This window comes from Dendrobium catenatum, unplaced genomic scaffold (genome assembly GCF_001605985.2).
Source record: "Dendrobium catenatum unplaced genomic scaffold, ASM160598v2 fragScaff_scaffold_343, whole genome shotgun sequence".
In the NCBI taxonomy this organism is placed as follows: domain Eukaryota; kingdom Viridiplantae; phylum Streptophyta; class Magnoliopsida; order Asparagales; family Orchidaceae; genus Dendrobium; species Dendrobium catenatum.
In genome coordinates this window covers 475,184-502,384 of record NW_021318805.1, presented here as the reverse complement: position 1 = coordinate 502,384, position 27,201 = coordinate 475,184, and the positions used below count along the sequence as shown (strand labels likewise).

The 27,201-nt window shown below is 35.0% G+C and overlaps 1 protein-coding gene across 2 annotated transcripts in view; it reads right to left on the bottom strand.

Annotated features, from left to right (window-relative positions):
* LOC110104736 (regulator of nonsense transcripts 1 homolog) overlaps positions 1–26,134 on the bottom strand; it is a 34,458-nt gene extending 8,324 nt beyond the window's left edge. For both annotated transcript variants that reach the window (XM_020833971.2, XM_020833972.2), the window contains exons 1-20: positions 25,466–26,134; positions 15,081–15,332; positions 14,834–15,004; positions 14,674–14,724; positions 14,440–14,532; positions 14,228–14,323; positions 14,025–14,075; positions 13,826–13,944; positions 13,229–13,337; positions 12,263–12,385; positions 12,120–12,191; positions 11,631–11,702; positions 11,477–11,543; positions 6,373–6,515; positions 6,201–6,272; positions 5,942–6,070; positions 1,810–1,965; positions 1,611–1,724; positions 1,417–1,515; positions 1,221–1,298 (exon numbers count right to left, since the gene is read on the bottom strand). In XM_020833971.2, coding sequence (XP_020689630.1) covers positions 1,221–1,298; positions 1,417–1,515; positions 1,611–1,724; positions 1,810–1,965; positions 5,942–6,070; positions 6,201–6,272; positions 6,373–6,515; positions 11,477–11,543; positions 11,631–11,702; positions 12,120–12,191; positions 12,263–12,385; positions 13,229–13,337; positions 13,826–13,944; positions 14,025–14,075; positions 14,228–14,323; positions 14,440–14,532; positions 14,674–14,724; positions 14,834–15,004; positions 15,081–15,332; positions 25,466–25,981 — 2,583 coding nt within the window. In that variant the 5' untranslated portion in view covers positions 25,982–26,134. The remainder of the gene's footprint in view (positions 1–1,220; positions 1,299–1,416; positions 1,516–1,610; positions 1,725–1,809; positions 1,966–5,941; positions 6,071–6,200; positions 6,273–6,372; positions 6,516–11,476; positions 11,544–11,630; positions 11,703–12,119; positions 12,192–12,262; positions 12,386–13,228; positions 13,338–13,825; positions 13,945–14,024; positions 14,076–14,227; positions 14,324–14,439; positions 14,533–14,673; positions 14,725–14,833; positions 15,005–15,080; positions 15,333–25,465) is intronic.
* Positions 26,135–27,201: the final 1,067 nt, after the last annotated feature.

Sequence of the window (27,201 nt, the reverse complement as noted above, 5' to 3'; positions counted from 1 at the left end):
CCTCTCTCTCCTAATCACCTTAATAGCTCCACAAATTCAGCCCAAAGCTTCTCCCCATTGCCGCCCCTCTCTCCCTCCTTGGATTAATTTGAAATTCAAATTAAATCCCTCTCCTAAACCACTAAAATCTTAACTTTATTTCAGATTTCCTGCATTTGCCTCTTAGCCCCCACCATAGCTGTCAAGGAAGAAAGGATAAAACGTTAGATGCTCACTGGTCATCCCATGGACTACCCGCCACCGGTTATCGCTCCAACGGACTACATTTTTGTGCGCCATTTGTCTCCTAGTGGCATCACTCGGTTAATCTCAATCTTCCTCCATTAAAGTGCCACCAACAAGAGAGTGAGTGAGAGACCCAAGGTGAAAAGTTCTATTTGTTAATTGTAGATTATTGTTTCTCCCCGTAGCATTACTCTTTAATTCTATGTTGTCAATTTGATATTGTCCCGTTAATCTAGTTATAACCGCATGCCTTACTTAATTTTGAATTGATAATTCTGAAAACCTAACTTGGGTAAGCATTAGTTCTATAACTAGCAAAGTTTTAAAATCTTATATTAAAATCCCCAAGCAGTTTTCGTTTCCATCGCATGTTGTTTCACATCAATATGCCTCTTGTTTGGGTATTTATTGTTTATTGTTTGCTTTAAATAGGTGATTTTCCTAGGGTTAGCAAAAGGTCTTGTTTGCTGAAATTAGCTTGTTCCTAGGGAGATTTAGGAGAGAGAGATCCTCCTCTCAAATAGAGGATCAATTGTATCTTGCTATTTTTCTTCCATTTTATTTTATTCAGACAATAAAATTACTGTTTTTCTTTGATTTTCGATTGAATTGGTGGAGTTTTCTCGCTGTTTTTGCTTTTATTGTTAGGGTTTACTTGAAATCTTCAAGTACTTCCTAACATATGCCTCTTGTTCTATGGACTATAGATGTTAAATGTCAAGATTGGATGATGTGGAAAGAAGCAAAATACCAAAAAAAGCTAGAACCATCTGCTCTACTACAACGTCACGTGAAAGATTTCACACTATGCAAACTAGAGAAAATAATTGAGCACTGGTTTCAAGATATCCAAAATCCTCAGCACAAATTCCACTTATTCTTCCTCTTACAACTTCTGATTTAAATAAACTTTAGCAAGAAAAATTTAGTTCAGACCAGATTTAAAGCAAGTTGCATTCGACTATTCAAAGAACATAGATCCACATTAATTGTACCTGGTGTTCATTGCTCCTCACACAAGACAAAATTATGTAATCCTTTTCTCTACCTTGGAATGAGTCAACACTTGCAACCTGTTGCAACATACAACAGAATTACATAAAGGCAATTTAATCAAAGGATAGAAGTAAATAACATGCTCCATGCCAGATGCTGAACGCAGTTTACATAAAGGAAAACATCAGGCCAAACCTCAATTTCCTTATAAAGTTGTTGCCTAAGAGAGCCATTCCTTGACATATAGTTCACAATATATGCTCTTTGACCTTCATATGGTGTTATAACTCCAATCTGCAGTATTTAAAAGAACATAAACCCATTAAAAAATGAGCAAAAAAAAATGATGCTTCCAAATTTCAATCAAGAGATTCTAGAAAAAAAGGCACCTGACAAGGTACAACACCACTTCTCAAAAATGTAGTAACAATTTTCTCCACATTTGCAGCTTCTGTTCTATTCAGATAAGATGTCCCACTTGCACTTATTTCCTCTTGTCCCATCTAGCAAAGTAATTATTCACAAAATTGATGGAAACAACATTGAGACTCAAGTCGCAGTGCCACAAATTGAGGTAAAAATAGATACCTGAACATAAAAAAACATAGGGCGGTTAGGGACAGGCCAAGGGAAGTCAATGCCAGTTGATTGTCTTTCATTTATTGTAACTCCATTTTGAAGGGTACCCTCATAGAAGCTATTAGAGGGGAACTCAGATAGAGATGGATGCATGCGGTACTGGACCTGCATTTACAAAAACTATTTAAGTGAGCAGGCATCCCGGTAAACTTATAAACCTGAAATCAATGTATGTACTTTTATAATATGCACCTCATATGAGAAAGATTTTTACAACCACAAAGGTCACAAACTTGCAGAAGGGACCATAGAAACTGTAATAACATAAAAAATGAAATGGTTTAATTCTGTAGAGAAATCATTTTTTTTTCCTAGCAACTCCTTTAATTTGGGATGGCTGAGGAATTTAACTTTAGATTCTCAAAATATAATGTCACGCAAAGTTTTCACCACCTAAATAAAGTTTTCACCACCTAAATAATCATCAATCATTATCCGCATCTCAACGCCTCAGGATTTATGAATCTTTCATGATTCTTTCCTACGACAACAATGTTCTCTAAATACTCTTTGTTTACTCATTTTGCCGAGTCACGTCAATTTAAATAATTTACTTCTGCATTCTTTTCTTAACAAAACAACTTTAATTCATACTAACTCTAGTTCAAATTCACTTCAAATTTGCCCCTTTTACCAGCATGCATGCCTGTACATCTCACTGTTTCGTTAAAATTGTCAATGGCATGATTCTCTTCGATTATTTTTTTTGCAACTTCGAGGTCATAACCATTACCCTATGTTGTATTACGGCTTTTTTTTTAATTACGAGCATTCTTGCACCCTTTACAAGCAATTTATTTCTTTCCTTTAAAATAATGAATAAAATATTAGTGATTTAGTAGATCTATTTTAATAGTTATACGTTTACTGAAAAATTATACAAATACAAAAATAAGATAAGCTAACTAACAAGATGATTCATGATGACTCGGGGTTTTATTTCAGAATATAAACTAATATGATGTGTAGTCAGCTGTCATACAAACAAAAATTAATGATTAATAGATAACAGGTTACCAAATAATCCAATATTCATTTTCTTTAAATTAAAGTAATCATACTTATGATTAAGCCCAATTTATAATGAAATGATAGTAAATATCTATGAATTTCTGCAAGAATTTAAAAATTAAAAAAATCAACAGGTGAAGGAACTGATTTTCACAAAATCAAATTTTTGACATCGTTTTTTGACTAAAATCAAGAGAGAACTAAACTAGTCAATAACAAATTATGTAGAGCAATTAAACATTGAATAAATTTAAAAAATATTAGGCCTCACATTGGTACAACAAGATGACTCCTGGAATCATATAGTCACACTTTTATTGCACTCAAATGAATCACACATCCAAATACCACCCGCAAAATTGAAAACTGGAAGAGAAATTTTTCTCAAGCCAAAACTTTTAAATGGTATTCCACTAATAGATTTCTCAAACCATTATATGTTGACGACTAAACTAGGTTTAGGGGCGGCTTGGTTTTAAGTATTTTGGGCGTAAAGTAAAGTAAATGCAGGAGTTTTAACTTTTTCGGTGTTTGGTTTGACATTAAAGTAAAGTAAAAAAAAGTTATGAAGCATTAGAAATCTTCGGCCTAGTTCCTTTGCAGGTAAAGTAAACTCACTCAAAATTGTGCGAGAAAGGAATTCAACGGGCACAAGAAAGAGAGAGAAGGAATCTCAACTGTGCATCCCGTGTTTCGTTCTCCTCCAATATAGAGTTGATGAGAGAAAATAGTGTACGTTACTCTAACACAGCACTCCTCACATTCCCACATGGGGCCACTCTCTCGATCTCTCCCATGACCTGCTTTCCTATCTCTCTCACCTCACCGTCCTGCACCACCTAGCAAGTCCCATAACTCCCACCCACCAACAAACATCAACTCCCCACACCTCCTCCTAGCAAAATCCTACACCACTAGCCCTCATCCTTCCGCTCACACACAACCACCTCCAACAAACTGACAAAGCTCCCCATACTTCCACCTTCAGCTTGTTTGAGCCAGCTACACGTCTCCTCCATCACTCCCTGCACATGCAACCGCTACCTCATAGCCACTCAGATTGCCGCAGCTCGAGCTGCCACTGGTTCACTTTCTCATGTCAGTATTTAAAATACATTGATTTTATTTTACTCTACATGCACCCAACAAAACAAAACAATAATCTTCTCCTAAATTAACTTTATAGACAACAAACAGCCTCAAAGTATTTAGAATACACAGCATTTACTTTACATTTCATTCACTTTGCTTTTTTTTTTTCCAGCAAACCAAACAACCCCGTAGTAAATAAGGTTTGCACAAGAGTAATCTCAATTTAGCTTTAAGTTAATATAAATTTTAATTTTAGTTTTAATTTAATTTCTTCAAAACAACCAAGCAGTCCCATCATTTAATTTGAAATGTCCACGTAACCGGACATCAACAAACCCATCCAAAAATTCTATATAGTAGAAACCACCGACAAGAAATACACACAAGTATCTCATCAAAATCCAACAAAATAAGTTCCAATATTTAAACAATGACAAGGCCAAACAACTGAAACATCAATTGAAAATTATCAATAACTACAAAGCTTTTAATCTCATTGAAGTTATCTATATTAGTTTTATGAATAATTCCGAACACCATTGCAAAAAAAAAATCTTAAAAACCATTGCAACAATATACCCAACTTTAAATAACTCAACCTCCGACAAATTATACTTTTGATACCAAATCCAAAAGTTGTTTACCATAATATCCTCGATTATTTCGGAGAATTAACCTAAGGAGAAGTTATATTGGCTAGAAAGATTATATTGTATCGGATGAAAAAAGATATTTCTTAACAAATAAAATGAACCATATAATCAAAAGTGACACTATGTGATTTCCATGTCCATGATGATGACCAAAAAGGATCCATTAAATTGGCCAAGAGAAGTATTTCCTAGCTTTAAATTAGATAATTTGATTGACATAATTTCACCATTAATTATTTTATATTAGTTCTCCAAAATAAGTAAACAAGACTATAGTGGAATATTGTTAGACTTATGTCAAACATCCAATACGTTTGAGCCAAAATTGTCCAAGACGAGTAGATTAATATGGTGTTCTTTGGCATTAACTATCAGAAGTTGGAGTTCGGATATTCATTTAATAAAAGAGAGAATTACAAGAAATTTGGAGCTTTATGGTTCTAGGTAATTTGTGACTTCCAATTCCAAGTGTTATTTAGCCTTATCAATAGTAAAATATTGGAGCTTATCCTCATTGAATTAAATGACATAAGTGGGTGTAGTTCTTGAATCATGATTATTAGTATGCAGACTTATGACAATAGTTGTTGTTTGTTAACTTTAACATTTAAAATTAAATGTTATAATTGCTTTAGTAGTTTTGGGATTAAAAATTTTTAAATTAATACTGATCATGTGACAACCTTATATACTAACTTGAGTTGTGAAGAATCTATAAATAATAGTTTGTGGCACATAATTCATAATTTTGGCATTAATAATTTTTTTATCCATAGCAATGTGTTATTCCTTCTCGAGTAAAACAAGTGTGAATTCCTTATTCCAATGAAAGTCATCTCCTTGTATTAGAGTGAAGCCTAAAGTATTTTACTCCTATATAATTTGTTATAAGCTAGGTTAGTACCTTGATTTTGGTCAAAAAGACAAGTTAAAAATCTAATTTTGTGAGGATTAATATATATGCTCAATACCTTATTTATTTATAAATTCCTATCAAAATTCTTGAATATTTACAAGCATTTAATTATCAATTAGGCTTGCACTCTGCTATAATATGTTTTCATTTAAGAAAAGTGAATTTTTTTATTATTTGATAATTCGTGATCTATAAATCCTCATTTTTCATTTGACAAAAAAACATATTAAGTATCATTATTAGTTAAATTAGTAAACCATAACCCTAAATCATCTTATATGCAAGTCTTGCATGATATGGTCATATTATAATTCACTAAGAACCAAAATATTTCATACAAATATAATAATAATGGAAACAAAATATTGTGGAGTAAACATTAAATAAGAAAGTAAACAACAATCCCAACCTGCAGTCTGAATGGCTTATGTCCAAGAAGCACAAGACGCTCAAACAAAGATTGTGCTAACCCAGCACGAGCAGCTTTCTTACACATGATAACAGGACCAAGCTGGCAATGATCTCCAACAAGAACAACCTGATTCAAGAAATTTAGTCATCAACTCAACAAAACTAAAGCAACCCGCCCATCAAATGCATGTGCCCACAGAAATGGAAATGCACACCAACGACAAAAAATATTAATCGCAACTTCTCCCTCAAAATACCTGCTTGACTCCAAGAACTAATGGTATTAGACATTCTGGTTCAGTTGCTTGAGTAGATTCATCAATAAGAACCTAAAATAGAAAAAATAATCAGATGAAAATATATTGCAAATGAAACATATAATGTAACATAAATGTTTGCATAGAAGTGAATTTGTTTTTATCAATCTACCTGTCTAAAGCGGAAGTTTGACAAGCGAGGATCACCAGCACCAACACAAGTGCAACAAATAACATCAGCACTTTGAAGTATCTCTCTTTCTGTGGCTCGTTTCAATGCCTTAAACTTCTTTTCGTCACTACTCGATAATTCACCTGAAATATAAGATGAGAGTAACCAAGTCAGTAACCTTCTCTCAATAAAGAAGAAAAAGATGAACTGATTTTATATAACCTCCACTTTTGTTAAGAAAGCATATCAAAGGAAGAATGTTTTCCATACAGCAATGCCAAAAGTTTATAACAGACGGAAGCTTCTACAATCATTCAAAAAACATTGACAGTGTTACCAAAACCACCCTATCATAACTAACTGCAACCCATTGCTTCGATCCATTGTGAAGTGCAACAACGTCCGTGTGATGCTGCACTTTAAGCACACAGCAATTCCATTAAGCAGAATGTTTCACATGTTCGGCTCGACTTCATGCTACCAATTCACTCAAATAAAGTGGTTCACATCTAAAGTTCCTCGCTAGTTTACTTCCCAAATGCAATTCACAATTTAAACACTTATGCTCTCATGTGACTCAAGTTTCTTCTCAACTCTCGAAACTCTCAAACAACCACGCAGAGTAGCTCTAGATCTCATGTGAACCATGTGAATGTTGCTCTCGACCTCACATCATCTCATTGATTTTTGGGTGTTCTTTATTCACGTATATCTTCGAATCTTCCTCGAACTTTTGTAACATTGAATTCTTTAATTCATGTTCTCAACTCTTTGTCGATTCAATTTTACATTCATGGTACGATGCTTTACAAATTATCATTTTAGAGATTTTGTCTGTTACATGACATACGTGTGAAATTTTTTCAAAACTATCTAAAATTTTTCAATTGTGATTTATTTATTTGTTTAATTGTTGAATGTTAATGCTGTGTTTTTTTTTTTTTTTTTCAAATTTTGTAATTTTATATGTTCTATTATAATTGATTTAATCTTTTTATTTAATATTAGAAGTTTAGAACTCTTAATCCAAAAAGTTATATTTGCGTTTATTGTAGATGCTGAGGGTACAAGAAGAATAAATTCTATGTGGAAGTATACGCAACATTTTGATGCAAATAATATGACTGGGCATAAGTGTATTTATCATGTAAACTTAGAAATGCTAGTGTATCAAGAGTTGACGACCACTTGATTGAGCAAATTTAGGGGAAGAGGAAGAATATTTCAATGCCTAAGAAAATCCCCTAATTAAGTTTAAAAAAAAAAATTGTTACCATACGAAAGCAAATGCAACAAAGCAAGCTTTACAAATGGATGAAAATAGCATTAATGATAGTCAGATGAAGAGATGATCAAAGATTTGGGGTAATCTAATAAAGGCAAGCAATTAATGCTATTTGGAACAAATAGCATAAGTCCGAAGATGTCAAGACAAGGTGATTTAAATCAATTTTATTCCTAGCCACGCAAACGAAATCAGAACACAATATGATATAGGTTGAAAGCATTGAGAAAGACACTAGAGAAAACTATCAAAATTATACAAAACAGTTCTCTCAAGCTTGAAGCCAACTTTTTATCATAAGTAAAGGGTAGTCATTCTCCACAAACAGGTCGATGCTGTAAAGGTAACAGTAGAAAAAAAAAAAGTGAGAGGTTTGGAATGAGAAAAAATTTAGTATTTTGTCAACTGAATGGAGTAACATGAGAAATCAGGCTATAACAAATTCCTAGTAAATTCAACATCAATAAGCTATTTTTTAAAAATCAATTGAAGCATCGGAGCACAAGGAGGCAATTATGTTGAATAAATTGCTTAATGCATAGGTGGAGATGATAAGGGGAAAAATATGATACAAGTGATCACAAAAAAACAATTAAACTATAAAGGAGCAAGTAATCAAGTTCTAAAATTATCATTAGTCAGTTATTATTAAATTACACGGTGAAATATCATATATTAAACAACTCACATGAGGTTTTTTTTAATTCTTTGATAGCCAAATTACTAAAGGAAAAGTGGCAGCATTTGTATTAGATATCATGTGCAACATATTACTTAGAATTAATGTTAGAGAATATTGAAAGATCCCAACAATTAGAGAACTCTAAAGAAGGTCATAAAAATATCTAGGTTCATTTATAATCACTAACTTGTATTGAACATGATGAGAAAGTTTACAAGAGGAAAAGGACTTTAAGGCAAGGCATAACATTGTTTGTCACTTCCTTTTTGGAGGGAGGAATTAACCTTAAGAACTTATGGTTGATAATTATTTATTTTGTAGTCCTTAGACTTTTAATTATTTTTAGTTCTAGTAAATTTATTTATTAATTTAATAAAATAAATATTTAAGATATCAAATAAATCTTTATCTTACACCTCACATGAGAGCCACGAGCAATACGGTTATCACTGTATATCTGATAATAATAGGATAAATTTTTTTAATAATCAAATAACATCAAACAATAACTAAATTGATGAAATTCTGAGACATCTAAAATAATCAGATTTGGTTTTTCAGTGACCATATGCTATTAGAAAACAACTAGATTGACGAGAAAAAATAAATAAAAGAAATGGTAGGATTAGGAAATAAATTTATTGCCTAAAAAGGCCCGATTGGTCAACAGTTACATCAACATCAAGCCTTTAATATGAATCATTTTTTCTCCATTTTATACTAGTAAGAGTCAAATTCTCATTTAAATCTAATAAAAAATATCATTTTTAATAATTTCTAACCATATCTTTTTAGGTCTATCTACATTTTTCTTAACATAAGTTGGATCTAATACATCCACTCTCCTAATCGGAACAATGGAAGGCCGACCTTTTATATAACAAAATAATCTAAGAGGACTCTTTCTAATCTTATCGACCACTAGAGCAACTCCAACCTTTTCATGTGTATTCTCATTTTGCATTATGTCTCTCATTGTAAAGTCACGCATTCACTTGAGCATCCACATCTCCAAAACACTTAATTTTATGCTTCTCTTTTAATAGCCAACATTCTGCACCATAAAGCATTGCAAATCTTACCCCCGTTTTATAAAATTTTCCTTTAAGTTTGAGGGGTATTTTTCTATCACACAACAGGCCTAATACATTCCTCCACTTCAACCATTCAACTTGAATTCTACTGATAATATACCCATCTATTTCACTTTCATTAACAATAGACCCAAGATATCTAAAATATGCCCTCTTTTTAATGACTTGATCACCCAATATCACAATCCCACCACTAGATCGATTACTACTAAAATTACACTCCAAGTATTCAGTTTTAGATTTACTCAAACAAAAACTTTTAGACTCTAAAAATGACCTCCATAATTCAAGCTTTCCTTCAACTCCCTCTCTAATCTTATCAATATGAAGATTGTCATCAACAAAAAGCATACACTAATGTACATCTTCTTGCAAATGTCTAGCAAGAACATCCGTAACTAAAGATAAAAAGATAGAGGCTTAAATCTGATCCTTATTGTAATCCAATTAAAATAGGAAAATACTTGGTTTAACCCACCTTGTGTTTGAACAAAAGCACAACTCATGTATATATATCCTTAATAACTTGAATATAAGCATTATTAATTCATTTCTTTTCTACAACTCTCCTGAGTACTTCTCTTGAAACTTTATCATATGTTTTGTCTAAATCAATAACTATCAAATGCAGATCCTCCTTACTCTCTCTATACTTCTCCATCAAACCTCTCAACAAATGTATACTTTCCATAATAGACCTATCCAGCATGAATCCAAATTGATTTTGAGAAACATTAGTATCACGACATAATGTATGCTCAATTATTATCTACCATAGTTTTAATGTTTGATACATTAACTTAATTCATCTATAACTCGCACACTTTTATACATTATCTTTATTCTTAAAAATATAAACCAACATGCTCATTCTTCACTCATCTAGCATACTTCTAGTTTCAAAATAAGATTAAAAAGTTTAATACGACAAGAAATTTTCTAATCTCCTAAGTATTTCTACACCTTTATTTAAATATCATCAAGTCCCACTACTCCACTCATCAGCCATCTTTAAAGATTCAAAATAATATTAAAATTTTAATAAGCCAAAAAATTCATTGATCTCCAAAGCATTTCCACATCTTTATTATAATATTGGGTCTCACCGCTTGTTCACTCCTCATTTTTTTTAAAGCTAAAGGTAAGAATAAAACATTTTTAAAATATTGACCCATTGGTGATAATTTTTCTTATTAATGCTTGACTTGCCATAAATCATTTCACAACTTTGATTAATCTAAATATTGCTAAATAGTATAATACTAGAGAATGTCCCATGTGCTATGCGTACTTGCATTAAATTAAACATGAGTTTTATGTGTGTTTCATGCTTCATTAAAAAAAACACCTTTATATGTCGCATTGCACTTTGTCTGCTGACAACTTCTAGCCGAGAAAGTGGCATATGTTGAGCATAAGACTAAGGCCAAACTTATCAAACTAGTAACATTACATAATAAATTTTAAAACAAAACAAAAGAAAAGCAAAATGGAATAGTTTCTTTCCATTTTGTTTGCCTTCGTTTTGCCCTACGTTCATCAAACTTTCATTTTAACAGAAAAAGAAATATTTTTATAATAATATAATGCAACAGCACAAAGCTTAATTTTGCTGGGTGGCACTTAAAATTCTCTCTCTTTCATGAATATACTAAATAAATAGTAGAAACTATTAATTAGTATTGAATATTGTACTATTAAGCAAACTTACTGTAAATTTCAGAAAACAATTATAAAGATCCGAAGGATGTATCCTGAACTTCTTTATGCATTCGAAAATAAAAAACAACTGAACCCAACCAAGCTTTAAATTAGATTTCGATAATGAATGCTATAAATAAATAGCAAAAATTATGCTAAAGGTAAATTTGGGGTGGCTGCCGTTTTTTTTAAATGTGGTGGTTATAAGTTGGGGAAAAGGAAACTTCGTAAGGAATTCCCATTGTGCATTTTCCACACAAACTAAAATAGCGGAAAAACTCATAAACCCATTTTCTCATAGAGATAAGTATGTAATAAGTGGCTTATAAACTCAAAGAATACCTTGTTCATCTTTCAATAGTTGAAGCTTATGAAGTTCACTCTTTTCAGATGCATCCAGATGACGGACCTGGAATGAATATTCATATAATTATATCAGCAATGCATCTGAAAACTTGAAAGGTACATATAGAAAAGAAACCAAACTAACTAATACCTGATAATGAAGAGTTAGGTGCTCAACGGGAGAGCTAACGGCCTCTCTTGATTTAGCACAGAGCCTAACAACCTTGGTAACACGGAAGAGTAAAATTGTAAGTCTATCAAATGATTTTGTCAACATCAACAGGACAGCTTACAGCTTCCCTTGATTTGGTATCCTGGCTGATGTTTCCTTTAATTTATGAAAAATTTCATACATCTCCTCTAAACTTTAGATCCATTCTACACACAGACTTTTTCTATATTATCACTTCCAATTTTGCTTAAAGAGAAAGCATAACATAAGCTACTTATATCAAAGTATATAATGTAAATATGAAAAAAATGCTTGAGATGAATGAGACGAAAGGAAATATAATTCATTCTTCCTGATACTTCATCTATCATACACTACTATGTTTTTAATACCTAGAAATTTTTCCATATGATACGAGAAGAAAAAAGAAGAAAAATGCTTATGCAAATAGTAAACAAAAAAATTCACCTTTAGCCCAGTTGCACTTATCTTCTCAGCTAGTTGGTCAACAGCCACATTACTTGGAGCACAGACAAGGACCTGAATGAAATAAAAACAGCTATGATACTGAATGTTGGAAATGCTACTGTCAACCAGGTGCCCAAACGTACCTGTCCTTGTCCTTGTTTAGCCATGTGGTACACAATTGCAGCAGATGTAACTGTTTTTCCAGTTCCAGGCGGGCCTTGTATTAAACTAATAGGTTTTTGAAGAACACTCTTAACAGCAAAAACCTATAAACAAAACAAAGGGCTAGGAGTATTAACATGGAAATAACAAATAACATAATCAAGTGGACGGTTTAAAATACTAGCGAACAAAAGGGCAATAGACTACTCTCAAGTACAGCCTCCATGTATAAGTTTCAATCGATAGAAACTGCACTATATATAACTGAAGCAGAACGCCATAGTTTGACTTAACAGCTGCAAGAACACTTGTTGCGATTGTTCTGGTTATTATTGTTTATAATTATAATTCTATTATTATTAGTAATAACAATAACAATTATTCTTATTATTATATACATAATACTGAGTCCTATAGATTTTTTTTTTTTTTCTGCACGGTCTTTGTTTCATGTTTGTATCTCTTGTCCATGCATAATAGTTTAAACAAGAAATTACATGCAAAGCATTCATTAAGGAAACTATATCATATTAAAATTTTAAAAAATTCAAACCGGATGAATGGTAATTTGTTTGAATCCTCTTTCACTATTTCATGCTGTCTTTCCAAAATAAAAACTATCAAAGACTCAATATCCATCTTTGTTTTCCTAATCTAGTTTTTACCCAAATGGCTGGGTTCATTCCCTCCAATATACAACAAACCCCCAACCCCCACTTTCACTGTATAAAAAATCCCTGAAAAAACATGGATTGTTGGGAAAAATTACACGAATCAATGTTAAAGGGGGACCAAGGGTGATGCTGAAAACCCACATTGATGGTTTCAATCAATAATTAACCAAGTTGTATAATTCCATAAAAAAGAGGTAGACTTAGAGACCTATCTATAACGTGTCCTGATTCTCTTTTGACCCCAAGAGCAGTTCAAATTTCAAACAAAAATACCTGAGAGGCATTCAACTCTGGGAGGCCTGGAGCACCAAAACGACGGGGTAGAGTATTACGGACAACTTGGAGTTCAACTTCATGTCCAAGAAGGTGATGATAGATATATCTGCATCAAGGAATTCAATCGCAGTGCTCAATAAACAGCCATTGCATAATATCCATTAATAATTTAATATGTATTGTTCTCTCAGCTAGTTCTCATGCACAAACCAGAAATGAAAATAAATGTGAGATTTAGGCTTCGTTTGGGATGGCTTTCTTATTGTTTCTTAAAGCAGCTTTTTAGTACAAAAATTAAAAATTTTGTACCAAAAATTTGTTTTAAGAAGCAATAAGAAAGCCGTAACAAACAAAGCCTTAATGTCTGTCCAGCACATTCAGCAAGAATACATAGGCTGCTATGGTTCACATCATCATGGTAATTGTCATATAGAAGATCGACATGATAAAAAACAGCTCTTAAAAGATGAAACTAAAAAATAGGCTGTTTGCATGTTTGATATGTATCACAACGGAACCTTATCAGAAAAAGAAAAAAAAATTTGAGTGCAATTACATCAATTCACTTGCATGGACAAGAATCCACTTGCTTACCCGCTAACACTTGTTTCATCCACAGCAAAGGTTTTCATTGCCCCTTGCATTCTATCGAAGCTGGTGCTTTTCCAGACAAAATCAACACTAAATCCATGGTTCAAATCAATAGGAACTCCCTGCTAAGAAAAAAGATATGATAAGCATTTACCTGTGCAAATTACACTTGATGCCAAAGTTCTGGATTCAAAGTTCTTACCTGACTAGCACGGAGTTCAAGCGCAACCTCCTCCTGAGCAGTAAGCTTTATCTATTTTGAAAGAAACACTTACAATTAGAAGATTAAAAGAACTGCTATAAAACTTGGCAAGCCTATATTGATTAATCGAGTGCTCACACCCCTAGAAGTCTCAAATTTTCATGGTATCACCATGTGAATAACCGAAACCAGCAGTTACGTACCACATGTCCAACGGATTGCCACGCAGGATGAGCTGCATCGCCAGAATACCGCAATCTTAACTCATCACCGGGAACAAGCCTTAGTTCATTGTCTTCCTACAAATTATTCAAAATTAATTTATTGCAATATTAAAGGGGACGGTACAAATAAAATGTAATACTAAGAAAAGTCACATGATGTCCACTAGTTGTATAAACCAACAAGAGAACACCTTGGGAAAGACAAAATAAGCTATTCGCTTCTTGTTAAGGCCAATATCCCATCTGATGGTTGCGTTGTCTTTACTCTGTGACTCCTTCATCATCTGCAGCAAGAACCAAGCAGAGAGCTCAGCTATGTGCAAGTCAAACATAAATCTTAACACTTAAGAAAATGATGATGAATGTTCAGAAAAACAAATTGGACACTATGATGCCACAACAGAAAACTGTCATTTGATTATTACCTTATCATAATCAGCTTCCAACTTAATTAGCGGAGCAAATACATTTTGATACTGTCCAAAGAGCAAACAACGTCAAATTTCCACAATTAAGGAAAAGGTTGACTGAAATAAAATTGCACGGAAAATATCCTTTGTATAAATGTGCGGCAAAATTTAGAACCTGGTATGCATCTTCATACTTTAAAGCCACAGACTGCGGCTCATCATCTACTCCAGGTTTCTCAAGATCTTCTAAGGAAGCATCAGGGTTTGTCTTCCAAAGCTCCTCCACTTTGTTAATTTGTTGAGCTGTAACCTGTCGTGCCCTGAGCTGCTCCTGCTCAGAAGGAACCTGAAAGAGGAAACAGTTAATTTAGATGCTTCAAGCACCCTTTCAAATGAACAGAAGCAGGAATCAAACTACCAACCTTAACCAACCATGGAAGAAAACATCTATCATCAATCAGAGGACACCACTGACTGAGATCCCAATTCATGTCTTTCAGAGCATTGACACTAAGGCAAGGTTCCCTACACAACAGAACAACAACACTCTCCGTTTTGGCAGAAATAAATCCAAGTAAAAAAACATTGCGACAGCCACAATTGTAGCACTCAAGTATTGTTTCTCCCAATGGGCTGTCCTTATGGAGACAAACTTCCTTATGTTTTGCTCGTACCTGGTAAGCAAAATTATAAATATATTAGCCAATCCTCACATAAACTAAAGTATATGAGCAATGACTAAAATTTATACCACTTTGGCTTAAAGTGCTACCAAAATAATTAGTAAAAATGTTAATCTCAAAATTAAAAAAATTGAATGTACTTCTAGCTCAACATGCTTCACAACAAATAGATCTGGTTAGTTTTCCTTCAGATTAAAATAACTAAAAACCCCACAATATGTGGGCATAGCATCACTTGTTCAGGAGGGGTGGGGTAAAGTTGACGTAGCAGCTTTTTTATTTGAAAAAGGAATATTTTAATATACTCTCCATTCCCACAAGGAGCCTAAATAAGGAGTGAGAAACTGCTTAAAGCTTAAGTTGCAAACTAGGGTCTGTTCATGCAAAGTATTTAGAAAAAGGGTGAACTGAAGAGTTAAACTAAAGTAGACAGTGAAATAGATGTATTAACTCTGATGCTTTTATAAATCCCAGAACCACGGCCCTTCACTTTTTAGATAAGGAAACCAACAAAAATTCCATGGCAAGTTAGCATCTAAAAAATATTACCAGAATATTACTTTGCCAAAAAAAGAAATTTTTGGTAGAATACACTGCTGCATTTTCCAATAATCTTGAACCCCAGACAAACATTTTTTGGGGTATAAAACCAACCATATTGGATAAATTAATTTGGCAATCACATTCATCATCATCATCATCCCGATCTCACTATTTGAGGTAAATTTGTGAATTCTCAGTAGTCATTATTCATTTGTTGCCTTTAAGGTGTTGCATCTTGCATGAGGCGTTAATTGCTTGAAAAAAAATGTTTTACAAAACCATGGTAATGAGCCACTTTGAGTCCCAAATTTGAAAGGGAACTACTTCACAGAAGTGATGGTTCTTGGTGGATATGATTTCTCCATTACGAGGATATCCAAATCATATATTCCCGCAGCCAAAATGGTAATGGGTGAATGAGAAATTAATGCCCAGAGTATGCCCATTGGAATTGGTCTTTTGTTTGAATTTGCTAAGAATGTAAACTCCCAAACTGCTAAGGGAACTTGTCTGGTTCGAGTTTAAGAAAGAACATATTGCGTAAGTTGGGCCCACGAATCTCTCTGATATGCACATAGGGCATGCAAATCATGGACCCTGAGAGTTAGGAGCCTAATGCGCGCCGACAAGGTGAATGATGCATTATTGGGGTTGCCCTTACACAGGTCTCATTTTGCAATTATATTTTTCATTTTCCAATAAAATTTGAATTTATTTTGGATTAAATCAGGAATTAAGTCAGAGAATATTTCTAGATTATTCTCAAAATTTTAAGGGATTTAAATTATCAGTTCTAACTCATTAAAATTGATCATGAGTGTGTTTATAAGAGAATTAGCAACCTTCAATAATAAAAAAAATAAATGTGAATTTGAGCAACGATAGCCAGCCAATTATGTGAACAATCAATAAATACGGACAATTTTTTTTACTAAGTTAATCTGAATTTGAAAGGTTGTAACCTGTGAGATTAATTCAGATTAAATCATCCATTATTCCAAGTTTATAACATCTCTTCCAACAGCTATATAAGAAAGCTTTCTCCAACGTTTTCAAATACAAAAAAATTAGAACATCTCTTTCTCATATCCTTACTATTTTTCATGCTGATTAGGCTTAAGGTTTTTTCTAAAAGTTTTAAGTGCTCAGGTGATAAGAGTAAATGCATAAACATGAGTTTGTTGGAGCAGTCTGTGTGGTATGTAAGTCCTGCTTGGTCTTTGTTATATCTTAGTAGACAAATAAGTACACGGACAAGGAGCAAATATGTTCTAACAAAGCAATTGAACACAAACCTCAATTACCTATCAATTTTTGTTTTCAAATTTTGGCTAAAAATTGATTTTTTTTTTTTTTTTTTTGGATTTTTTTTTTTTTTTTTTGTTGAAATATTGTAATATTTTTATGGATATTAGTAAACATGTAAAAATTTATTTCATTAATTGCGTGCAATATTTGTGGCAAACTTCAAAAAAAAAATCCATCTAAAGAGGCAAATAGGTTGCTAGGAGTTCAATATTTTCATTGTTGCTTTTCATTTTTATTTTTGAAAATATTTATTTATTATAAGGACTAAGAATTCAATTTGGGTGTTATGCCTCCTGAGAGCACTAACATGACATTTGAGTCATCGCCTAAGATTCAAGCTCCAAACCTAATCATGCATTGCAAGTGTTGGTTTCGTTTAGCCACAAAAAGAAAATGGAGAAATATATTTGATTGAATTCCAAGAGATGGCGAAAAAAGATTGCTTTATCAGATAACAATGAATCTCGTGAGATTCCTGCCGGAGGATCCTCCTACTCTAAAAGGGGATAAGTTACACGCTCAACCTGTGAACTGTGGATGCATGGAAGCACTCTACTTTCCTATGTAGGAATAACAATTTGAATAGTTTGCCTGATGTGTTATATGGTGCGTGCAGTTCAAAAAATCAACTAAGAAAATATGAGATTCTTGGATCATAAATATATATTACGAGTATGTTGGTGCCACGAAAACTATGATGGTTTGATTCTTGGACTTCAAGATGATGGACTCCAATACAATGGCTAAGTCAAATGCAAGATCACCAAGTAATTCTCCATGATTTACCGAGAAGGAATGATTCTAAGTGAGCCCTCTTAGACAACTATTATTGAGAAGCTACCCATACATGGAAGGAGTTCAAGAACTATTTAAAATACACGAGAAGGGAGATGAATGTTGAAGATCTTGTTATTAGACTTTTTGCTGAAAAAGATGACAAAGGCTCGAAGAAGGTCTTCAATATTGCAATGGCATGAAAGATGACTAGTGAAAAATAATGTAATTGCTACACACAGCCAGAATCTATTAATAAAAATGAGAAGTCATTCGCTCATATTGCTTGAATCCTTTAAAATGGAATGGTAGATAAAGACATGAAGCATTATATAGATTAATTAGCTCAGATCGCATACTAGCATTTCATATTAATTCCAACAATAAATGTGAAACCTATGTGGAGGTAAAACTAACAAGGACATCATTCCAAGGACTTAAAAGGAAACATAGACCCTCCATAGCTATATTTGTGATTTCAAATTTGTTCAAAGTTCAAACTAAAAGTGGAAATAAATACGTTATTTTTTTTATAATAGCATAAAATATTTGTGTATTTGCTGAAAAGCAAAGATGAGACTATATATAAATTTATTTTCTATAATACTAAAGTTGAGAACAAGCTCAATAAAGATTAAGGTGTTAAGAAGTAACATTAATGGAAGGTATGAATCACCCATTTTGAGTTCTATGCACAACAAAAAATAGTACATAAGTTCACACCTCATTATCCTCCTCAATCCTATTGAACACTAATACACACTCAACGACAAACACAGGGGCATCCGACAAAATTAACGATCGACCAATGCAACATTGTGTGAAACGGGTATGACATACCCAAAAGTTGTGTGAAATCACTCGAAACACTATCAGCTTGCAAAATCGATCTCACCTGAGTGCTCAAAACATCAAAATTACCAAAATGGCGCCCCCTTTGTGCTTGTCGGTATGTAAACTTCTTTGAATGGCCTTTGATCGCAAAACATATTGCGTCGTTGAGTTTAAAACGTCAAATTACCAAAAGAAAACCTATTGCGATCAACTCAAGCAAAAGCAATCGTAATCGACAAAGTATTGGAGATGTTGTATGAAATTGCCCAAATGGCCTCTGTTTACAAATTGATTGCGCCATCGCATTTGCAACGCCCAAAATGCTAGGAAAAAAACATTCATATTGGTCGAGAACTCGCATGAGAAGAGAAAATCGGCAAAAAAACCGCTCGCATATGAAGCAAGGCGAAGTTCGATGCACGTGAATGACAAAAAACAATGAGCAAATCAACATGCATTTAAAACAAATATTTATCTATTAAAATTTTAAATTTTATTTTTGAATCAAATATTTTAATTTTTAAATCATTAAAAATGATTATTAAAAAAACTATAATTAAAAATCTTTTGAGTAAAAGAGTGTTATGTTCATTTGCTGACAAAAGGACACTTCTATTATTTTTACTTTTTATTTTAAAAAATATAATAATATGAAATAAAAAAAGAAAACTAACCTAAAACAAAACCAAAATGTAATATCTGTAACATCTCGCACTCTCATTTCCTCACATAAATAATAGAAGCTGACACCCTGCCTTACTATCTCAACCCCGCTAACACGCAAGTGATTTAGCCTCCATGCCGCCACCCACAAGCCGTCTAGCCAACCTGCTTAGACCGCACAGTCATCGACCTACAACCCCGCTTGCGCATGCCATACCCGATTCATGCTCGTTTGCCCGAAACCATCCTCTCGAGAGAGTATCCCACGGATTGATCTTTGTGTCCGTCGGATTCTTTGTACTAGGAACGGCTGGATTTCAACAATATATATACACACACACACACACAATAAAGCTTGGAGGATTTATCATCATAAAGGCCAGAGATCTATGACCTTGATTGAGCCTTTATATTTTAATTTTCATGTGTTGTAAGAGATTTATGTGATTCTTTATTTTATTGCAGTGCTACCCTCACTTAAGGGAGCTTTTGTGTTGTTTGGCCAATGACCTTCTTGTCTTTTGCTCCTTTCATATTTTTTGTGCCTATATATATGGTTCATTGTTCTCTTGTATGGATGATGAATATTTTCATATAAATTTCTAGTTATATTCTTTCTCTTCTCTTAGTAAGTTGAGATTTTGTATGAAGTCCTTTGCATAAAGGCGAAGAAATATCCAATAGCATGTGAGCTCTTGGTTAGTATCATCTTCTCTCTCTATCTCATTTTTTTCTCCTTCCCTAGCTGCCCAAATAGCCCCTAGCTGCAGCAACCTGCTGCACTCAACCAGCAACCACCTCCCTCCCTTCCTCTTTATCTGCCTCCACCTTCTCCCCAACACCTCTTGCATGCCTCCGATATGGCACCGATATGTGTCGGATATGGCAAAGCCGTATCCAATTAAAAAACTATTTAATTTCAAAAGGACACACATATCTGATAGGCGTGTCCGTTGAAAAACAAAAAAATCCGGAAAAAAAATGTGTCATATTTACTTCCACGGCTGCGAGTGAGGTTCTCTCAGTTCCGAGATGGATTTGAGTCTCTTGATGATATGAGAATATTAGAAATTTATAATCTTTCACTTGATGAGTCTGAATTAGAAGATATGATATTTATTCAATATGATATAGAAGTTCAAATACAAACCACTAAAGAAACAAATCATATCATTCCTTCTATTAAATAGTGGAAAGTTCATGTGCTAGACAATTTATGTTTATACTTTTGTTGTTGTACTAAACATTTAATGATTACTTTTATTTTGATGTTATAAGCTACAAGGCCACAAATGATGGTCCTTTCATTGTTCTGTAATTTCAAATATTATGCTTTGATTGATTTTTTAATTTTTATGTATGATTTATAAATTATAATGGTGTGTCTGTGCCGTACCTGTATCCTGTATTTGTTTAGAATTGACATGTCCCGTATCTGTATCGTGTTGTATACGTGTCGTCGTATCCATATTGGTGCAACATAGCGTTTTATGAAGTTTATTTTCTTAACTTTGATGTTATCTTAGCATAAATCTCTATTTACATGACTTATTTCGCTTATTCCTGCATCATATATATATATATATATATATATATATATCCTAACATCTATCCCTCGCCTCTATAACAACAACAACAACATCAAGAAAGAAAGAACCTGTCCTTTCTCCACCACATCTAAACTTCTCCACCATCCACCACCTCTATCCCAAAAAAAGAAAAAAAAAATCCCTCCAACCTCTCTCTCTCTCTCTCCACTTTCTTAAAGAGAGAGAAAAAATCATAAAAATATAACTCCCCCTCCTTTTTCTTTTTCTCTCTAAATTGAGAGAGAAATCACTTCTTTCCATTTCGCCTCACTTTCTTTCTCTAAATAGAGAGAGAAATCCCTCTTTCTCTCACTAGAATCTATCCACTTCATCTCTCTCTCCCTTAAACAAAATCAAAAAATAAAATATATATTTAAAAAATCAAGAAAAAGAAATACATAAAAAATAATATGTTGTTTGTTGCGTGTAGGTTTCATCGCTTCGCCATCGTCAAGCCTACTTCATGAGCACAGGTATAATGTCACTAAAACTAAAAACTATCAAAGCCCATAATGATGCAATCGACGGTCAAACTGGAGCCCCATACACGTTTTTCTTAGTATGATGGCAGGAAGTTCATTGAAGATGTTCGCAATAATCTGTGGGTGGACCCCGTTAAGTATGCACTTAACTTGGCAAGAATAGCGTCATAAACAATTTTCTTAGCATTGCAGGAGAGTTTGTTGGCGGTGTTCGCGACGCAGCAAATAAATCTCGTTAGTGGCGTGCTGGACGCTATGAGTGGAGCTTCGTACACATTAAAGTTGCAGAAAAAAGCTTGTCAGTGACATGATCGGGTATTTTTACCTAAAGCTTTTTTTTTTTTAAGTACCCCATACATACCTCTCTTGGAGTGATGGGATTTTTAGAATTACAGCTGGAGTATCATAAGGCACCAATCCTACACGCTTTTCTTAACATAATGGTTAGGCCTAAACTCCTAATAAATTCTCCCTTACAGAGAACTGAATAGAATTAGTTAGCTCACTACAAGCACTACCAGAACCTTATAAAAACTCTAAGAACTCACACAAAAAACTCAACGGGACTTTTGAAATGCATGAAACAAACTCTCATATTCCTTGTCCTTATGGAGGGAGAAGATGTCCCATGTGCGACTCGCAACATTAATGAAGATAATATTAAAATAATAAAAAGTACACATGCGAAACATATGCATGTACTCATCCCCATATTCGTTCCAATTTCTACTTTGCCACCAAATCCGCAACCCTCTTTCACGCAAGCGAACAAAAGGCAGTCTTTAAAAATGTTAAAACAGCAAAATATGATTATAAAAAATCAAATTTTGTATAATAGCCACATGTATGAATTTTGCAAGATGATTTTCAAATCCTATGTGTAATGTCTTGAAATGCATGAAACAAACTCTGCCTAAAGTCCAAAAAAAGTGCCTCGAGATATGTACAAATGAATCCAGCAAAATCGAATGTCGCAAACACGCGTAATATAGATGCATTGAAAATCGTGAAGTACATTGAAAATGCACAAGAAAATAATTCCTCTTAAAGATAAAATGCCAGTACATGCCTCAATGACTAAATTAATGTGATTTCTGATAATGCATTGCAAGCTACGCAATTATAAATAAGTTCTCAAATAATTCACTCTAAAAATAATGCAAATGTAAAAAAGTCCAACTAAAAATTTTAAATTCTAAATACTTTCTTGCAAAAAGAAAGCATTTGCATCTGCTCTGATGAGCGAGAAAAATATATAAATGTGATGTCTGAGAATGTTGTGTAGATTGACTAATAAAAGCATTTTTAAAAATCCTAGCTCTAAAAAGCATGCAAACGTGGCAAAGTTTAAAAACTAATTTTTAAATTTTAAAACCCTTTAAAAAAATATAAAATGCTTAATGCTTGCATGTACTCCAACAAGCATAAAGAATATATAAGCATAAATGTGCCAAAATTCAAATATATAAAGTGAAAATTAACAATTGAAAATTCAAGGAAAAATCCATTCACCCCACAACAATTTGTCTAAGAGGGCAACTTTGAGAATAATTTCAGCTCGCGAAGAGTGAATGTCTTGTCCTCTCCCTCCTCCATCCTAACGCCCTCCAGCCTATGCAGCTCCACCAGAAAGCCTCCCCCACCTCTTGTATACTTCTCACCAAGGTTTTGAGAGATATCATGGTTTTGGATAGCCTTGCATCTCCATCATGAGTGCTCCCCAATTGACCTTTGTGTCTCCCAAGGTCTGCAACCACTTCATCCCCATGATGACATCAGTACTTCCTAACTCCAGTGGGAGAAAATCCTCACTCACCTAAATTCCTCGTATGTTCAACACCACTCTACAGATTCTCTGGCATTTCTCCACCTTCCCCGTACCCACATCACCCTATAATAGCATGTGTCCATCAATTTCACTCCAATTGGTCGACGACTTGTATGGAAATAAAATTGTGGGTAGCCCCAATGTCAATCAGAACCACCACCACCCTATCTGTTATTTCCCCTTTTACTTTCATGGTATGATTTGGTGTGAATCCTACCACTGAGTTCAGGGATACCTCCACCACATCGAGGTGCAGCTTGTCCTCCATCTCTTCCTCTACCTCTCCCTCGCCTCCCTCCTCAGTTTCCTCGTCATCACATGCGGCGAGAACCGAAAGAGTTCCATCCTTGCACATATGCCCTGGAGTAAATTTCTCATCACACCTGAAGCATAATCCCTTCCCCTTTTTCACTTGCATCTTCCTCTTTGCCAGTCTCTTGAACTTTCCACCACTCCCTCCTCCTACCGGCTTTTTTCCTAGTAGTCTCGCGAAATCCACCTGCTGCAGGATTCTTGGGTGCTAGGAGAGTGGTAGTCATCCTGTAAGAGCCACCTGAATTGTTGCTCATGGCTCCCCTCTCTAGCTACCTCTGATCTTCCACCAACTGTGCCAACTCCATAACCTCTCTCAAGTCACAATGCCTCATGACCCTCACCGCAGCTCTGATCTCGGAATTAAGCCCCTTAATAAAGTTTCTCTCCAACACTGTCTCGGATAGTCGCTCCACCCGAATGACCAAGTGCTCAAATCTCTCACGGTAGTCTGCCACTAATCCGTACTATACTAGTGCAAAGAACAGCTCATAGAAGTCCCCTTCCCTGTCGATTCGAAAACGTTCCAATAAACATTCCTTGAATTCCCTCCAACTCCGTATGGGACTCCTCTAATCCCTCCACTAATACCAGGACAACACCTTCCCCTCCAAACATAGACCCGCTGTTGTGAATTTCTCCTCATCCGTCAGTCCATTGACTGCAAAATACCTCTCCACCTTGTAGATCCACCCGTGTGCGTCCTCCCCTTCAAAAATGTACATCTTCAGCTTTCTCACCTTCTGATCTCCCATGTTTTCCCTTATTCCTCCATAATTTTCCCTTTCCCAAGTGCTTGGCTCCCCTCAAGTCTCCCGATCTTCCCTCCAACACTCATACACAAACCTCTCTTCACTTTCTCCCATCTTTTCTACAAATTCAGCACCCATTCTTCCATATTCACCTTCTTTTCTCTTCCAACCAGCACCCCTTGATTCTAGCCCCCATATCCACGTCTCTCTCCATACCTTCCCCATTTCTCCTCAATGATCTCCACATCATTTTCCCTCCTACAAAAATCAGAATTCGTAGTTCTTCCCATCGGCCCCTTTACCTCCGATGCCGCCACTTGAAATTGATTTTCCAATAGATTTTTCACCATCACATAAAGATCATAAAATTTGTCTTCTACGGATGAAAAGTTGCCTTCTACGAATGAAATTCGATCTTCCACTATGGCTTTTATTTGGCTCATCTCCCCTTCAAGGCATTCCTCCAACACAATTTTAACTTTTTTATGGACTACATCAATAAACTCAGAAGTTCGATTGTTTTCTTTAAGTTTTGAAATTCTAGTCAACAATTCAATAGTGTTGGGCCAACCTAAAATCTAGTTCATCCTAGCAATGCAAATGCAAGGAAAATCATTATGATTAGCTAAAGGCAGGAAGAATACTAAATTCAGAGAGAGTTTCTTCGGAATAATAAATGAAATTTCCGAGAGATATGCAGCAACATAAAAGAGAGGTTACCAAATAACCATTTACACTGGCTTATAACATATCAACCGAAGCTGGAACCCTCATATCCACATACGAAAGGTTTAAATATTCACAACCAGGTGAAAGTTTTCTAGGTCACTACAAGATGGAAGCTTGAATAATCACACGAAGTCGAAAAGTTTGTGTAATCACAAATAGAAATATGTCTGAGTGTTGTCAGATAAGCAAGTTCGTTTCCAGCACCAAACAATCAATCCATATGCCTTTGACCAATCCAATCGAATTTCAACAGCCGCTAAATGGTTAACGATATTCAAGTTGATTGAATGCACCTAACTCTACCACTCACCAAATGATTAACGATGTGAGATCCAGACGTGTTTCCCCTCGAGTTGCAGAACCATTTCCGGCACGATGGAACATTGCACCTAACAACGCAAGCTGGATTCTGTACCCCGCAGTACCTGCACGCGTGCTCGGTGAAATCCCCTTTCCCAAACTCGTAGTTCTCATCCTCACCAGTCTCCTCAAAGTTGAGGCCGCTCATTCCCGCCGCTAGTGAATCCACGGCCGTCGAACCCGCTACTGCCTTCGCCTTGCTGAACGACGAAGATCCCGCAGAGGACGAAGAATGATTATTCCCACTTGGATCGGTGGACTGGAGTGCAGCGTTTGAGGGATCGGTCAGGGGTTCCGCAGTCGGTGCCCGCCATGTCGGTGACCTACTCGGCTGGGACAGCTCTTGGAACTCGGGGTAGTCGTAGTCGTCTCCTTGCGTGTTGAACTCCAGGAAGGTGTAGGCATCCCCGCCAGTGTCCGGCTGCGATGCCGTCTCGTAAAGATTGCTGACCGACTGAGCGGCCATGGGTACGATTTAGGGTTTCCAACGGGCTATCTTGTCGCTGTGTGAGTGAATGAGGGTTAGGGTTTCGAAGGGGAAACGAAGAACAGGGGTCGCCTTAGAGGAACAAAGGAGGGGATGATGCGAGATCGCGGAGACGAGAAAACGGGTAGGCCTCTAATGGTCTTTAACCATGGTTAAGTACGAGGTTTAACGGGTTTGAATTCGATTTGATGGCTAAAGATGAATCCGAGCCGTTGGATTCTTCCTCTAATGGTGCGGAGTCCGCAGGATTGTATTTTTAATTTTTTATTATGAGTGGACACATTGTGCATCAAGGCTGTGAAAATAAGATCACATAAAGAATCAGAAGTAGGGGTGTCAATATTTGACACGACACGAGAACCCGACCCGGATCCGACCCGAAAAATTCGGGTTGGACCCGACCCGATTTCAAAACGGGTCGGGTTCGGGTTCGCGACAACCCCGCGACCAGTTTCCCGGGTCGGGTCGTGTCAACCCGGCAACCCACCGGGTCAGGTCCGGGTTGGCATTTCCGACCCGTTTACCTAACCGGGTCGGGTTAGGGTCGACCCGTTTGAACCCGGATCAGTTCCGGGTTCGACCCGAACCCGACCCGTGACCCGAAATTGACACCCCTAATCAGAAGGATAAAATTTTCACAATTTTGACCAGTCCAATTAGCGTTGAATCGAACCGGATATGTAATAAATATAATATTATTAAAATTAATAAAATTAGTTTAACCTCTGTAGCTTAATATCTTATGATTCTTATGGCACTATTTTGATATTCATTAAGCATAAGTGAGAACACAAAATAAACTAATAATGCAACAACTAAGTCTACAAAATATAAATAAATAACACGTAATATAGATGTAGCATCAATTAAGTCTATAAAACATAATAAAATATTTCATAAATTACTTAAGTAGGATTTATAGTTAATATAATAAATGAAGAGTGACTCTAACAGCAACATCAACACCAAACGATGCACCTCGCAGCTCCAGATTCTCCGGCGCCTCCCAGTTCTCACACATGATGACAAAACAACATTGCATTGGGGGAGAAATGCAAATCATTGTCGAGTCTCTATTTTGTGTTGGGCGTTGAGGAGTGCATATCATCTTCATTTCTCTTTCTATAGCATGTGAAACTGTATAAAAAAAATAAACAAAAAAATAGAGATCTTATAATTTATATCTCTAATTAGTGAAG